General features: G+C 38.1%; 1 protein-coding gene across 1 annotated transcript; it reads right to left on the reverse strand.

Annotated features, from left to right (window-relative positions):
- Positions 1-4,296: 4,296 nt before the first annotated feature.
- Positions 4,297-7,986, reverse strand: TUSC1 (tumor suppressor candidate 1). Its single transcript, XM_004428414.3, has one exon. It carries the CDS (start codon positions 7,933-7,935, stop codon positions 7,342-7,344), a length of 594 nt encoding a protein of 197 aa, XP_004428471.2. The 5' UTR covers positions 7,936-7,986; the 3' UTR covers positions 4,297-7,341.
- Positions 7,987-17,384: the final 9,398 nt, after the last annotated feature.

Consider the following 17,384-nt stretch of genomic DNA (forward strand, 5'->3'; position numbering starts at 1 on the left):
CATGAAAGTGTTTTTATTCTTCTCAGAAAATGTTATGAAGCACATAGATTCAGTAATATAACCTTTGAGACGTGCAGGCTAATTTGGTAGCCTTCTTATACTTGATAGATACAAACTTGTCCTGAGTTCTCACTTGAAATACATAAAAGGCTAAGAAAAGAGATATATACCAGCAAATTCTGAGAAATTAATCCTCAACCTTAAGAAGTAGTTGATTTTTTCAACTACTTCAAAACAAATCAAAAATCTAAAATAATTTTAATGACCATTTCTTTTTGTCCCAAAAGCCCAAGGACATGAAAAAAGTATCCTTCAGAAATAATAATTTTCTTACTTTGGTGATGTATTTTAAAGCATAATATCCAAGTTCAGATATAATATCTAATTTAAATCTCATAACAAACCTAGCTATGATATCTAGTTGGATACATTCTATTACTCAATTTTTATATTTGAAAAAATTGTATATCAAAGAGATTAAGTAATATTCTTAAAACCCAAAACTAATAAATGACAAACCCTGCAACTGAGCTTTCGGACTCCCAGTGTAGTATTCTTTAGACTCTACCAGGACCTATAAAACATTTTTGAACACATAACAAAATTTGTATATCATTTACTATACTAACAACATTTTAGAATATATACAAAAAGAATAAATTTTAAAGGAAGAGATAAAAATAACCGTAAAATAGAGGGTCTGAGATTTTTTATGTGCTCCCAGCATATCTGCATACCCTACTTTGAAGGTTATTGGTCAATAGTGTGTACATCAACTTACCCTCTGAACTAAAATAAATTTGCATTCCTCAATGCTCACCTTACAGAAAATGAAACCCACAGGTCTCTACATATCCTAGACTCAAAATTGTCAATGAAGAAAAAGGAAAACTGTGAAAGGCATTTTGAGGCAAAAATTATAGAATTTGATAACCATTTAGATATAAGGATCTTTGGAGAAGATGTTCAGAATGATTTCTATTTTTGTTTTTTGTTTTTTTGCTTCAGCCATTAGGCAAACGCATTATTTGAGTTATGGAGTACAAGAGGTAGGATGAAAGTTTAGTTTTATATTACTATTAGCTTGAAAATCTTTCCATATGCTTATTGACTATCCAGTTTTTCTCTAATGTAAAGGACCGATAAGATCTTTTGCCTTTTTCTAAATTGGGATGATTTTCTTTTTCTTGTTTTATTTATAGGTGCTCTCAACATATAGAGATATATATCTATATATATTAGCTTTTTCTCCATCTTATGTTCTTTGTGCCTGGCTTCTTTTCCTCAACATTGTGAACATTTGTGAAAAACCCATATTTTGGTGTAGCGTTCATTCTTATTGTTTTAAAGTATTCCATTTTGACTCCTATTAAGAAAATGCCCTAACTCAAACTGGCTTAACCAATAAGAAAATGTATTTTCTCACATAACTGGAAGTCCAGATGTAGGACAGACTCCAGGCATGACAGCTGGAGCTGCAACAATCCTACCAAGAAATAAGTTCTCTTCCATCTCTCTCTACTGCCATTCTTACGATCACTAGGAATGATCAGAAGTGCCAGGGACGAGGGGGCCAAATGCTTCCTTTTTGTGTCCAGCTAGATAAGAGGGGAAACCCCTCTGCTGATTAAGGAATATAAATCTTTCCCTTCAGTCACCTGGGGCCAAGTTTGTAAAGAGATACATTTCCATCAAATAAGTTGGCAAAATTTTCAACTATCTACTCTGCCCCCCCAAAATAATCTATCCATCTATCTCCAAGAGTCCCACATGTGAAATTTAGCAAAATTTAATGGAACAAATAACCCCCTTGCTATTTAAACCATTCTACAACACAAAGAATGAAAATCAACATCTTTTTTATGAAGTATAACCATAGCCATGATAAAGGCTGCAAAATTAGTAAACTACTGAAGAATCATATCATGCTTAATAGAGAAAGCCAGAAGCATTCCTATTAAAATCAGAAATAAATTATTGAATGAGTCCTGAGGATATATGTACAGCATGGTGACTATACTTAACAATACTGTATTGTATATTTGAAAGTTGGTAAGAAAGAAGATCTTAAAAGTTCTCATCACAAGAAAAAAGAAATTGTAACTATCTGTGGTGATGAATGTTAACTAAACTTGTTACAGTAACCATTTCACAATATATACATATATCAAATTATTAGGTTTGTCCTAAAATTGATACAATGCTATATGTCAATTATATCTCAATTTCAAAAAATTTAAAAAATAAATTTCTTTCCTTTTTGACCTTGGAAACTATTTCAACATCTTTGTCCATCAGTTTCCTCATTCATAAACAGAAGAGAGTAATACTACCTAGAATTTACATGAGCATAGTCTAAGTTACGGAGAATGAAATATACATAGTTCCCTGTGAAAGCCATTAAGTTGTTGGCAAAAAAGGCTGAAGGATACTGGGCTAAAACCCTCGAAGGGCTCTTTCAGCTCTAAAAGTTGGAAAATGCTAGTATATAAGAAACAAGATGAGCAGAAAACATTTCCTCCTCAAGTTATAAATGTAGATTTACATATGAAATAGAACAATGTTTACCAAGTATAGGCTCTTAAAACCATATTTTTTATGACATACGCTTCTGAGAGATGGTTCATACTTTATAGGGATTTCCTATATAAAATTTAATAGCTATTTTCCCTTGCTTATTTCAAGCAGTATCTTATGTTTTGCACTCATAAAGACAGTACATAGAGGAATGAAAAGGTCAAATTTTTTTCAATCTATAAAGCAATCCCATTATATTTATACTTTAAACTAAGTTACGTAGTTTCAAAAATGCTACAGGGGGACATATAAATTCTTGAAAATTTTAAGTAGATGGTAGCTTCCGTTAAGATGGCTGTCCACGGGGGGCTGGCCTGGTGGTGCAGTGATTGAGCGTGCGCACTCCACTGTGGTGGCCTGCGGTTCCCAGGTTCGGATCCCAGGCATGCACCGAGGCACTGCTTATCAAGCCATGCTGTGGCGGCGTCCCATATAAAGTAGAGGAAGATGGGCACAACTGTTAGCCCAGGGCCAATCTTCCTCAGAAAAAAGAGGATTGGCATAAGATGTTAGCTCAGGGCTGATCTTCCTCACCACAAAAAAAAAAAAAAGATGGTTGTCCACCAAAATGGTTCTCCTATTCCTCCGTAATAATGACATTATAGCCAGGCAAGACTCTACTGCTTGACTATTATTTCGCAGCCTCCTTTAAAGTTAAATGGGTCATGTGATGAAGTGTTACTAATGGAGTATTATAGAGGAATTTATGTCATTTTCAGATCTGGCTAGGCCTCTCTTTTCCTTTCCCATATGCTGAAACCTGTTTCTGGAAGGAACCTATTTCTACCATGCAGATGCAACAACGACCTAGGGCAAGGCAGAGGAACAGGATGAAAAGAATCTGAGACCCTGGATAACCATGTGGAGCAGAGCTTCCTGACAGCCTGAAGGACTGGAATCAAGAATTTTATGCACCAGATAAAAAATCTTCATTGTTTTTAATAGTCACTGACTTGTTGGGTTTCTTGGTTATTAACAACAGTCTTCACCATAACTAAAAGCAGATCCATTAAGTTTAAAATACAACAGACGTTATATGTTTAAAATAATAAAATCAAAGATAAAGTGAGGAGACCTGGAAAAATAAAAGGCCAAGGAAAACCTTTATCAGTCCTAAGTGTGAGACATGAGATTGTTACTCAGATTCCTCCCTCAAAGAACTCAAATTTTAGAATAGAATGCTTATCATTCAGACAAGAATTAAGCATCAACAAACTCACTGTTTTCTTTTCTCAAATTTTCTCTAAAAAAGAATTTCCTTTTTATAATAATAAATTATAATGAAATTATAAATTATCATGAAATACACAAAGACTATAATGACAAGTAGATTCTGAAAATGAATTTTATAATAAGCAAAATCTGCTATGGATTAAAAACAATGTAGTTTAATTCTGATCATTGTGACACGCTAATCTTAGTTTAAGCTTTACTTGAAATTTGAGCATGATTAATCTTTATAAAGTCAGATATGGGTGTTAACTAAGTGCTTTCCTTATTCATATTTCCATTGCATAAGTATATTTATATACTGTCTATATCAGGTAGATAAGATATATATCAAAAAAGAAAGTTTACAGAAGTCAGAATTTATAATTGATCAATTAATCACTAAACAGAAATATTAATAAATTTGTCATTCATTCATGAAGATTTTGTGACAAATTCTCAGTGAAAATCTGCTCCTTTTAGCAAAATAAAAAAATGGTATTTTGGCATTGGAATCAAAATCATGCTGCTATTAATTATTTAGTATATATTGATAATTCAATTTATTAAATAATTTCTTATTAGTTTCATTGTGGCCATACTTATGAATTTGCAAACCTATGTCTAAGACTATTTAAACAAGACAAGAACATTTTCAAGTATTCTTCAAATATTTATAATGTTCAAGAAGTTTAGCGTGGACTTGGCTTGTTCTATGTTCTACATAAGTACTCATTTTGTACTGCTTTGCTTGATATCCCAACATATAGAAAAAAAGATAAAGCATATGTATATTTTTAATAATCTATGTTTATTTAATTTTATTATTATTTTTTTTTGCTGAGGAAGATTTTCCCTGAGCTAGCACCCGGTGCCAATCTTCCTCTTTTCGTATGTGAGCTGCCACCACAGCATGGCCACTGACAGATGAGTGGTATAGGTCTATGCCTGGGAAGCAAACACGGGCCTTCGAAGCAGAGCATGCTGAACTTAACCACTAGACCACCAGGGCTGGCCTGATAAAGTATATTTTTGTGAGTAGCAGCCATAAAAATGCTGATTTAAAAAAAGGCCAATCCTCCTCACTGAATTTGTTTGCTAACACAACACATATTTTTATTGTTCATTTCTATAAATTATAAGCCCTCTTGTCATTGCAGAACAAATCTGTAATTATGAAAATAAAATGTTATTGTAACAACATATGATAATCTGCAGGTTTAGCTTATTTTAGATCAAACTAGATCCTAGCTCAAACTTTTCTGAAATCAACTTACCCATTTCTGAAATAGGTACTTATTTTGATATAACAGAACATCTTTTATATTACTACATAATGCTTTATCAGTTATCAGCAGGGAAATTCAACAAGGTTGAAATTTATATTAGCCTTAACCCATCTTATGGGGCATTTTGGTTTCAGAATTTTTAACACTTTTCAGGAATTATGCTCAAAAGTAGTCCCCATTTGTGCTGTGTGTACCTCATTACTTTTCAGAATTTTTTTCACCATACATCATACATGATTTTAAGACAAACGGTGTTTAAAAACTACATAAACTAAATAATTTGCTTGGTTGCAGAATATTCCCAATTTTGTCACAATTGGCAAATATTTTTGAACATTTTGTTGCATTACTCCCTTATTATATAGGGCTTTAGCTGCTCTATTTGCTTATAAGGAATGAAAAATGTCAACTCATTCAAAATATACATATCTCTGCTAATATTCATAAAGTCACATGGGAACAAAATACAGACAGCAAGGGAAAGCGTCAGTAAAATATGCATTTATGACTTTCACGTTTTGGATTGTAATTCTTATTGATAGAGCACTCTGAAGCAGGCATTTTGCATATAGCATCTCAATAAAATTTTTATCACATTTTGAGGTAGATGTTCATTTTAATGAGGAAAAAACTAACGCTGAGAGAGATTAACTAATTTAAACCCAAAGTTATAGTTAAGTAGCTAGTAGGGCTGATATGCTTTTTTTCCTATTCTTAAATTCCTACTGCCTCCTAAAGATGTTTTCTTTCTTTCACTATTAAAAAACGAAGCAAAGGTAATAGAAATACTTTTGATATACCCATCTAGTCTCACCAAGTTTCTTCTAATATTTTTCAGTCATAGGGGAAGATTTTAATATTCACAATTAAATATCAACCACCTTTAAACAAAAGTTTAAAGTCCAGAGGCTTTCAAAACCCAAGACTAGAAAAATCACAAAACTATTTTCCTTGGCACTTCGTTGTGTAAAATACGGTATACGTTTGAAACTTTCAGAATATGACACAAATAAAACAAAAACTCTAACTCATGACTTTTTTTCTAGCTCTAACAAAAACTCTTCCCATGATTTTTTTTTCTTGAAGTGTTTATCACTGAAACACTCTCTGACACACATGATTCCTATCAAGTACAACGGTATCCTCTTCTCTACTTAGCAGCTAAAGCGTTATCCATTAACAAAATGCGATAGAGTAATTTTAATTACATCACAATTCTTTTGTTGCCATTGAAATCACAATTAAGACTTAAATCATTTTGTTTTGGGGCATTTGATATACAAATAATAATTTCTTAAAAATTCGTAAACAGTCAAAACAATTGCTCAGCTACTATTTTCTAATGTCATCTAAAACGTAAAAAAAAAAAATGTTTAGACTACCTAATCTTTAGATTATTTAAAACGATCACTGTTACATAAAGCAAAAAGAAAATGATAGCTTACAAAGGATAACCAACGTCAGATATTAAAATATGCAAAATATATACATACATGCATATTTCTTAAACAAACGTGTACAAATTTAACACACTTCAAATAATGGTCGTGGGATGTTTTTAGCTTATTTAATGCACCCGATTTATTTACCAACTCAAAGGATCTCTCATAAGCAGATTCTTAATAATCCCGAGGGGCTAAACAAATTAGATACATTAGATGTATAAAGACCAGAGCCAAGGGAGACACGAGTTCCTAAGTTATAAATATCACCTTTTTAATAAAAAGGTGGTACTTTATAGGATATCCAAGTAATATCGACTTATAAAAAAAACACTTAGAACGTTGGCCACAAAAGAGATAACAAGTGGAGGCTTTAGGGGACTGCAGAATGAGCAACAAACTCAACCAACTCAAAATGCATTATCCATCCCTCAAAGAACCGAAACAGAGGAAAAAATACAGCAGGCTCTCACAACACCGAGAAAAGTTCAAGCATTAGGAGGTGCTGACTGGCACCCCTTTCTCGCTGTTTTAAAACCCGCCTCTCCGTTGCTAGGCGTGTCTCCATGGAAACCAGCAGGCGCAGGAAGCAGGTGCTCTGTCCACGTGGGGACCGCGGGGGGGCCCCGCAGCCGGCTCAACCTCGGGCGGCTGAGCGCAAAGCGACCCCGGAAGTGCCCGGTGGCGCACAGGAGGCGGGCGGCACAGCGGTTCCGAGCTTCCGCGGCGGCGCGCGGCCCGGGGCGGGCGCTAGCTGGGGGGAGCGGCGAACGGAGTGGGCGTGGCCGCGCGAGGCCCCGCCCCTCCCCGACCGCGGCCTCGGGCTACAGCCAGGGCTCGGGGGGCTCCGGGGCCGGGGCTCGGAGGCCCGAGTCGGGTTCGTGCGGAGGCGGCTCTTCCTTGTCCCCGTGCGGACGCGGCCCCCGCTGCTCGAGATGCAGCTGCAGCAGGGCTCGGCGGTACATGGCCTCCAGCTTCTCCAGCCGAGCCCGCAGGGCCCGGGGGCTGCCCGGCTCGTCCTCGGGGCCGCCGCCTCTCGCCCTCCGGTTCGTGCCGGCCTCCTCGGGGCCCGCGGGCGCCCCGTCGCCGCCCTCGCCGGGGAGCCGCAAGGCCTGACGGAAGAGGCTGCGGTTCTCGCGCTTCAGCCGCCGGTTCTCCAGCCGCAGCCGGGCGTTCTCCTCGCGCAGCCGCGCGTTCTGCCGGTCCCGCTCGTCCCGCGCGCGGAGGGCCTCCAGGTGGCTCGCGGCCAGGTCGGCGAACCGCTCCTCCAGCTGCTGTCGGGCGCCGCCCGCCCGGCCTCGCCAGCCCGCGCCGCCGCCGCCGCCACCCCCGCCAGGCCGGCCCGGGCGGCCCTGCCCGCCGCCGTCCCCGCCGCCGCAGCTCCCGCGCCTGCCGGCGCCACCACGCATGCGCCACATCGGGCCCGTCCCGGCCGCGCCGCCAGCGCCGGGGGCCGAGGGGGTGCGGGGAGTTCGGGGCCCGCGGGGCGGCCGGGGCGAGAGCGGAGGAGGAGAGGAGGTGGCGGGCGGCGGCTGCTGGCCGGGGGCCAGAGGAGGCCGGGAATTTGCCCGCTCTGAGGCGTGTCTTGTCTCCTGTGGCGGAGCTGCCCCCCTGGGCCCGCGGTCCCCGGGCCCGGCTCACACACAGTGCCCCCGGGGAGCGCGAGGGGAAGCGTGTGTCCTCGGCTGGGCTCGGCCAGGGCGCTGCGGGCACCGGCCGGCCTCGCCCCGCGCTGCCGCGCAACCACCAGTGGCTACCTGGCTCTTCACATGGCAGTCTCAAAGCAGATGATCATGAAATGACAAGTTCTGGGACAGAGATGTGGGGCAAGTTGAAACGCTGTTAACTGCTTCATTTAGAACATAGCGGTGTATCCCACCTCTAAGCTTAAAACCTTTAACAGAATTGAGCTGAGCACTTGCCATGAGGCCCTCAAGTGGGGGCAGGTAGCTCTCGAAAGAATATGGGCAATTCCGAATTTGTGAACAGCCAGGACTCCACTTGGCAAATTGTTTGCAATTCACATAGACACAAAGTTAGAATTAGTTGATTGGCTCAGGCCTGTTCTCAAAACCTAGGAAACTCAGAATGTGCCCTGTTTCATTCAATAAATTTTCAATACTCAGTAAGTTCCAAAATTTCTGAGGACGGGTGGGTACAACTCATTGAAGGAATCACCTTCTTTGTTTTTAAGGGACTCAATTTACAGAATAACTGGATTATTGAAAAGTAAATTAAGGATAAAATACTAATGCCAAAATCTCATGGGGGGAAAGGCGGCAGCAAGAATCTATATTTAACAAGATGCCAGGTTATTCTTCGGTTCACTGAAGTCTCCAAACCACTGGAACAAGTCAATGAACAAGAAGAGTATATGAGAACCTGGGTTCGCAGAGTTGGGGTTTTCACTGAACAGTACAAATAAAAATAAGTAACTAGGGGAAAATATAGACTTACTCAGTTTTTTACACTTTTATTTTGCCAAGTAAGATCCTAAAACACCACAAACAAAATCTCCATTGTCACTATCATTTCATGAAATAAGAAAATAGGGAAGGTATAATTTCAGAATATCAAAAAATATAAATTTAGTTTTATGAAGGGCCATATCATTCTTAATTTCCATTAAAAGTAAATGGTGAAAACTTTGTTGCAGTCATGCACCGACTACTCTAGAGATTATTGAACAAAAAATATGTTTTTTCTCCTAGTGTATATAGAGAAGGCAGGAGATAATGCTGGTGTGCAAGGAAAGAGGATTAGTTCTCAATTTTAGACAAGTTGAATTTTAGGTACCTGGGAGATAAGACAGATATGTCATGTAAGCTAAAGAAAAGCTCTGCATGAGAAAGATTGTCACCCCCACATTTGTAAACCGACTAGTATTCTCTTTTTATAGCTTCCTAGATTAAAGATGCTCTGTTTCCCTTGTAGAAGATCTTCTAAATTTTAGTAACTAACCACTGTAATGAACCATACTGGGTTTCCTAAAGAACATTGATGTTGGTTATATGAGAAGGCCTCCATGCGCGCCTCTCTACACCTGACCCAACCCTAAAGTACTCACTTTTGCCTGGATAAATTAATGAAATGATATAAGATATTATCAAAAGCAGATAAAACTAAGGGGAAGATCCAGTAAAATTGTCAGTCTGATATATTTTAACAGTAACTAATCTAAGTATACATGTATCCTCCCAAAAGGCAAAATTCATTAATACTACCACTCTAAGTCAGGCATATGGCATATATAACTATCTTTATTACAAGAAAGGAAGGAAGACAGGAAAGGAAAGGAAAAGAAAAATAAAGCATGGGAGGGAGGTATAAAAAATTGATCCAACAAAAAGCTATCAATAACAGTCATGAAGGTTATCTGTGCGTAGCAATGAACGTTCACCTTTTGGTTAATGGAGATTCCACCAATCTTCCTAAATACAAAGTAGAGACAATGGATGTAATTTCTAATTGAAAGAGGATTTGGGACAACAGAGTTACTGAAATGATCACTGCCAAAATTGTTGTTTGTCTTTAATTTTGCTTAGAATAATATGTCAAGAAATATGTACCTGAAGATGAACATTACATCATTTCTAAATGTAGCAGCATAAGTAAACTTAGTAAAAATGCTTCTACCCACTATTGTTAGTAGTCTATATGTGAAAATATTATGGCACAAGTAGTATAACGTATAAAAAAATAAAATGGAAAAAAATCTTAGAGAGAGAAAAAATTTATGACACTAATAAAATTTAGAAGAACTGTGGGACTATAGTAATCCTTAAGAGAATATAGAAAAATATATGAGCTTTTAATTAGAAAAATATATGATAGACACCTGTACTTTGTTTTAAGAATGGGAGTTTTGAAAATTACTTGCTTGCTAAATAGGAAAAAGTCTCAAAGGACATAGATTGCTCTTTCCTGATGTCGTATTCATCCTCCTTTAAGCTATTCTTACTAAGAAAAAGAGGTAAGAATTGTCCTATAATAAATTTGACATAAATAAAAAATAAAATATAACCTCTAATGACTATTTGTACTTTGTGTTTAGGAAACTCTAAGGCTGAAGGTTATTCTTTGACTAAGGTTATGAAGTTTGGAGTAAAAGACAGGAAAATGCAACTAAGTCATTTAGCATACTTGTTTTTGCTATTTTTCTGAAACAACAACTTTTTTTATGAAGGGACTTTTTATAACTATTTCGGTTTTTTTCCTCCTCCACACCCTCAATGCCCATTCTCTAATTATTCTACAACTTAAATTTCATTTATAAAAATTGTCCTCTCTCCTCTTTTAGGTAAGAGAAAAAAGATGAATAGTTGAGGTTACAATCATTGTACTTTTTAATATAATGCCTTAAACCAACATTTTTGTAAATACTGTAGTTGAGAAAAGCTGTGTCAGCAAATTTGAGTGGCACTGTTTTTTGCCTTACATATCCTGCATCTATATTAGTACTTCTCAAAGCCAACTTTGATTGAAAACTAAGTATATTGCCCCCTTTCTCCCATCCTCCAAACAAGTTGTTTCCATACATGGTAGCTGTTATATATTTCTAGGTGCTTGTTTGAGAAGAGGCCCTATGATATATATAGTTTGTTTCCTGTATTCCCAGTTGATTTTTAAGATTCTTTTATCACCATACTCATTTGATTCTCATTTCTCCATTTTGAATCACATTTTTGTAAAGTAAGTCATATGTTAAATTAATTTATGGCACATTCACTTTGGGACAAGTCTATCTAGTAACTCTCTGTTGCCCGTCTCCTTAAAACATCCTATAATATCTCACCAAATGAAGTTTGATTAACACCTTTGATTAAGATCAGTTATGTCACAGTGTTGAACTCCTTAGTCTGGCAGTTATGGCTATCCATAATCTAAATGACTGGGTGTTTCCACGCTTACCTTCTATTACTCCCCTGCTGGTCTATTCACTCTCCTACCAAGAGTCATAGATCTCTTTTGCCCTGGAGTTTGGATGTAATGTACATTCTGTGGACTGAATTGTGTCTCCCCCAAATTCATATGTTGAAGCCCTAACTTCCAGTGTGATAGTGTTTGGAGATGGGGCCTTTGAGAGGTAATTAGGTTTAGAGGAGGTCATGAGGATGAGGCTCTCATGATGGGATTAGTGCCAGTAGAAGAGGAGAACTCAGAAAGCTTGCTTCCTCCTCTCTCTGCCATGTGAGTACACAGCCAAAAAGTGACCATCTGCAAGCCAGGAAGAGAGCCCTCACTGGGGAAGTGAATCAGCCAGCACCTTGATCTTGGAGTTCTCAGCCTCCAGAACTGTGAGAAATATTTTTCCTGTTGTTTATACAGTACCTTTCTTTTTTTTCTTACTTATCTGGATTGTAAAGAATCCATCAAGGCAAAGTTTATACTCTACCATTTCATATATTTGTCTTAGATCCCCTGAACTCAAGGTTCTTTTTCCCTCTTTGCAACATTGATAAAGGAATGCCTGCTTCAGTAATTTGATGCTGAGGTCCTTCCCTCTGTTAACATTTCTTGTGCAAATGGGCCTGCAAATAGGATGTGAGTTCCTGGAGCAGCTTATATTGTGTGTTTGAAAGAAATATTTCTTGAATGACTAGGATGTCGAAGGTATTCATTCCTTATTTTCTTATATAATCTTAAAGGAAGACTTCACCAAGTAAAACTGCTAACCATTTAATAGTCAAAGTTAAGCTGTAGGATCCAGCAGACTGAGCTAATTGAAACTCACCAAGGGAGGTTTGTAGAATGCTGGAATTATTCAGACTGAAATAGGAAGCAGGTTGACACTGCCTTTTTAATGACAAACCTTGTTAATGACTTGTCTTAATATATAGTCGGTCTTTACATGTAGATTTTTAAATATGTAATAAATAAGAGGTATGGTTTTAGAGTAAGACATACTTGGATTTGATAAATACCGAAACCCTCTCACCCCAGATATATGGCCTTTGACAGCCTCCAAAAGCCACAGTTTCTTAATTTGTACAATGGAAATAAAATAGTATCTACCTCATGGGGTTCTTGTGAGGATCGCTGAATATCTTAAAATAGAGTCAGCCAGCAAGGAGTACTCAATAACTCTTGATATTATTATTGTTTTGTAGTTGTTTTTATTTTATGAGATAGACATTTATAGAATGAGTTCTTGTCAATAGCCAGTGCTATTTAAAATCCCCATTTGAATTATTTGCCTAAGGAGTCACTCCCAAAATAATATGCAGCCCCTTTGCAGATATGATTCTTATTTCTTGATAGTCCTCATTAAGTGTTTGGGTTTTAAAAATCCGTGTTTTGTAAACCCATGTGCAGAAGAGTTTGGTTAATCACATTCTGAGCTTGGTGTTTGCTAATATTCTCTCTAAAGCCCTAGCTGAACATGGTTTATTTTCTGGGAGCCGATTTATTAGGGCTATGAAGAGCATGTATTGATGCTTGGTCGCATGAATATCTGTTTATTGGAATAATTACTAGCGAGTTAGGAATTGAGAATATTGATTGCATTTATTTAGTCTTTTGATATGGACAAAAATATTAAAAGCCATCAAACACTAGCATTGCCCTTTGACAGCATCATTTAATTCTAGCTGCAGGGAAAATTATGGCATAAACAAAAGCAGCATGACTTATCTGCCTTAATTAGAATTCTTTCTACAGTGGGGGGGAATACCCTCCTTCCTTCCAATATTATAAATGCACTAGCCAGACTAATGAAGGAGGGCAAGAGCATTAGAGATGAGCAGAAAGTATTGTAGTTGAGAGCAAAAGGCATCCACATAGGATACTTGGCCAAAACAAGAGTCCAAATTAGCTTTATTTTTTCTTTTTTTTGTGAGGAGATCAGCCCTGTGCTAACATCTGCCAACCCTCCTCTTTTTTTGCTGAGGAAGACTGGCCCTGGGCTAACATCCATGCCCATCTTCCTCCACTTTCTATGGGCTGCCGCCACAGCATGGTTTGCCAAGCAGTGCGTCGGTTCGTGCCCGGGATCTGAACCGGCGAACCCCGGGCCACCGCAGTGGAGCGCGCGCACTTAACCACTTGCACCACTGGGCTGGTCCCCAAAATAGCTTTGTTAAGGTGGGAAATGGCTGGGAAATGTCTTTGTTAGCTCTAAAATAGTGTGGTTTCATGCTTTGTGTTTGTAGATTAGTATTATTCTTTAAAGAATCTAGACCTGTGCTGTCCACTAGCCATAGGTGGCTACTTAAAATTGAGTTTAAGTGAATTAAAATTAAATAAAATTTAAAAATCCCTTCCTCAGTTACACTAGCCACATTTCAAGTTCTCTTGTCACATGAGACTTTAGTGGCTAACATGATGGATGGTGCAGATATAGAGCATTTCCATCATCATGGAAAGTTCTACTGGACAGCACTGAGACAATTAGTATATCCCACTTCTTACTCTAATTATTGGTCTCAACTTTCAGAAAGCCATGTTAAAATTAATAAGGAAAAGAAAATGCAAGTGATCTTGCTGTGTATTTCCAGCCTTTTCTGTGTTTTTGATTTTATACCAATGAAACAGTTTATCATCAAACTTGTACACATAGAGCCATTTTATTCTTTTTTTTTTTTTTTTTAATTTTTTGTTTATTGCAGTAACATTGGTTTATAACATTGTAAAAATTTCAGGTGTACATCATTGTACTTCTATTTCTGCATAGATTACATCATGTTCACCACCAAAATACTAATTACAACCCATCACCACACACATGTACCCAATTATCCCTTTCACCCTCCTCCCTCCCCCCTTCCCCTCTGGTAACCACCAATCCAATCTCTGTCCCTATGTGTTTGTTTATTGTTGTTATTATCTACTACTTAATGAAGGAAATCATACGGTATTTGACCTTCTCCCTCTGACTTATTTCACTTTGCATCATGCCCTCAATGTCCATCCATGTTGTCACAAAAGAGCCATTTTATTCTTAAGCATACGTAACCCAAGATAATGATTCTGTCTCGATCAGATTTCTCCAGTTACATACATATTGAAGGTGGTAATAGGAGTTTGGGAATAATTGCTAATTAGAACTAAGTTATTCATCAGCTATTTTCAGAAGGGTGCAAAAAACAAGTAATTTAATTTTTCTCCTAACCCTACCCTTCAAACCCATCCTGGCAGATCTTCCTCCATTCCCTTGGATAATATCTCGAGAAGACCATTAATTTGCAATTACCTCTGAGCATTAATGAACAATCCTCATTTTCAGATATTAAAGGTCCATTGCAATATAATTTAAAACTTCAGATGCTCATCCAACTCATGGCTTCTCCTCTCCTCACAACAGCATCACTGCCCACGCCCAGGATTGGGAAAGGGGGGTGAAATCGATGTGTACTCTTCCATGCTTCACTTCCTCACCTTCCTCGAGCTGCTATTTCTAGCTCCTTCAGGGGCAGGAAAAAGGTGGAACTGGGGTTAGAGGAAAAGGAATAAAAATCACAGGAGTTGGTGCTGCCATTTGCTGGCATTGGGCCCTCTGACGGCAGATGCTCACATGCAAGCCTCTTCTCTCACAGGGTACCTTTGTGGGCTCTTAGGCCATCCCGCAGTGCTCCTCCGACACAGACCATTCCCTTTTCTTCACTTCCAATGACTGCCGCCTCAGTCCTTGCTCTGGTCATAAACTCTGCACAGCCTCTTTCTGTGGGGTCACCTTACCTCTATAGGTAGTCCTTCTGGAGAAGTCCTTTGGAGAAGGTCTTTGGAGAAAGCTAAAGCCAGTTACATTCCTTGCTTCCCACTTTAGTCCAAACTCAGGAAGTGTAGGAATATATATAGGAAGTGTAAAATATATTTTATATATGTACCTACATATATATATCCAGCTTCATATGTCAGTTCTCATTTAACCTGTCTTCTTAACTATCTCATAAGTATTTCAAACAGTATTTCAAGGCGAAACTCTTCACACACTGCCCTCCTCTCCTAACCTGTTTTTCTCCCGGACTTCCCCATCTCAACAACTATTACCACTATATATCTAGTTGTTTAATCCAGCTGTCTTCATTGATTCCTCCTTCCTTGTCATTACCACCCTTGGTACTAGATCCATCCCAAGTCATTTATTTCTTCCTCTCAAAAACCTTGATTTTTCTCAGCTTCTCCTCTAACATCAGATTAGTTCAAAGTACTGTCATCTATTAACTGGCCTATATACCAACTAATTTGCTGGTCTCAATATTTACCATCTCAAATCCATGCCGTACAGGGCCACCAGTGTGACTTTTGCAAACATAAATCTGAACATGCTGCTCCTCTGCTTAAAACCCTCCAGGGACTTCCCATTATACTTCCAATGCAATCCAAAATCCTCATCATGGCCTACAAATTCCTGAATAATCTCTGGCTCCTACTTACTTCTTAAGACTTGCCTATTTTTATTTCCTGCTTTTCTACTATATTCTAACCATGCTGACTTCTATTAATTCTTAGAACTTGTCAAATTGTTTCCCACTTTGGAGATTTTGAACATTCATTTCCATCTAGTTGGAACATATTCTTTCTCCACTCTGTGTGGCTTGCCTTTTTAAAAAAAGGACTTTTTTTAAAGTCCTTTCCATCAAGGACTTCCTAGGTGACTTAACCATCTTTGCTATCTGTCCCTTCATCCTATTCATTTACTTCAGAATGTTGAAAATTAGTTGTAACTATATTTTGTTTATTAATTTGTCCACTAATCTGTAAGTTCCATTTTACACTATCTTTTATCTATTCCGTAGTTTGTAAGATACATAGAAACAGAGACCATATCTGACTCATTTATCCCTTTACACTATCTAGGACAGTAGGTGCTCAATAAATATTTGTTGAATAAATGAATAAATCCAGGGGTTACCAATAGCTCTTTTTTTTAGCTATTAATGTATAAAATCCTTTATTATTAAAAATAAGGTTATTACTGAATTAGTTTTTGCTCAGCTTAATTTTTCCAAATATTAGGGAAATATGAGGACTTTGGAGATTAAATGTTGATAAAACTGGGTTAGTTTAATCGTATCGGCAGGAAATATCCAGATTTAGAGAGAGAATTACCAAGAAGAGACAACAATCCACCTAAATAGTAGAATTTAGATTACAGTACAACAGGGTGTAGGAGCACTTTAAAAAATGTTTGCGTTTAGGGAACTGAGTCTACACAGCATTTTTCTAGTCCAAAAGCAACTGTAGCCTTAAGCGAAAAAAAGCACCTTGTCTACATTTCTAATTATATCCTGCATCATTCGATTCTCCCCATGATGACACCTGACACAGCAGTTAAAGGGGAACTTCGGCCAACAGGCGATGGATGAGGAAGCAGCTAGAATATATTAAAAACAAAAAAATACTGGTGACTTAGAAATAGGCAAAAATGTGGCAAACATGGTAGGTGGAGTTAATTACATAAATGTCTCGGAGGACTGGGCAGATGCAATAACCCAGTCACCACTTCAAAGTTAAGTGGAAACCATATGGTAGAGTTCACCAGTGATTATTCACAGACTGAGCAAAAGGTATTTGCATGAGATTGTGTAGAAGCAAAGAGTAGGAAGTGATAGAAGAGTGTGTTTCTCAAAAAAGAATAATGGAGTGGAAAGAGGATATCTAAAAATTACGCGTCTGAAATCGGGGCCACACAGGGAGAAAGGAAATTAGATTGGTACTCTATAACATTAGGTTTCAATTTTTCTCGAGTCATTTTGGCTAGAACAAAGATTTTGATTTCCTAGGATATAGCCCAGAAGTTCATATCGTTGAAGTTCAATGAGCTATTTTAAAACAGATGGATAGATGGCTGAATGATAAAATGAATAAGCGATGGGTGTGCCAGGGACAAGTAGGGACAAGGGCTAGTCCTCCATCTCCTTCCAGT

The sequence above is a fragment of the Ceratotherium simum genome, chromosome 20 (assembly GCF_057802395.1).
Source record: "Ceratotherium simum simum isolate JZ-2026a chromosome 20, ASM5780239v1, whole genome shotgun sequence".
NCBI lineage: Eukaryota > Metazoa > Chordata > Mammalia > Perissodactyla > Rhinocerotidae > Ceratotherium > Ceratotherium simum.

Coding starts and splice junctions, on each gene's coding strand:
- TUSC1 (XM_004428414.3), bottom strand. CDS start 7,935: ATGTGGCGCATGCGTGGTGGCGCCGGCAGGCGCGGGAGCTGCGGCGGC.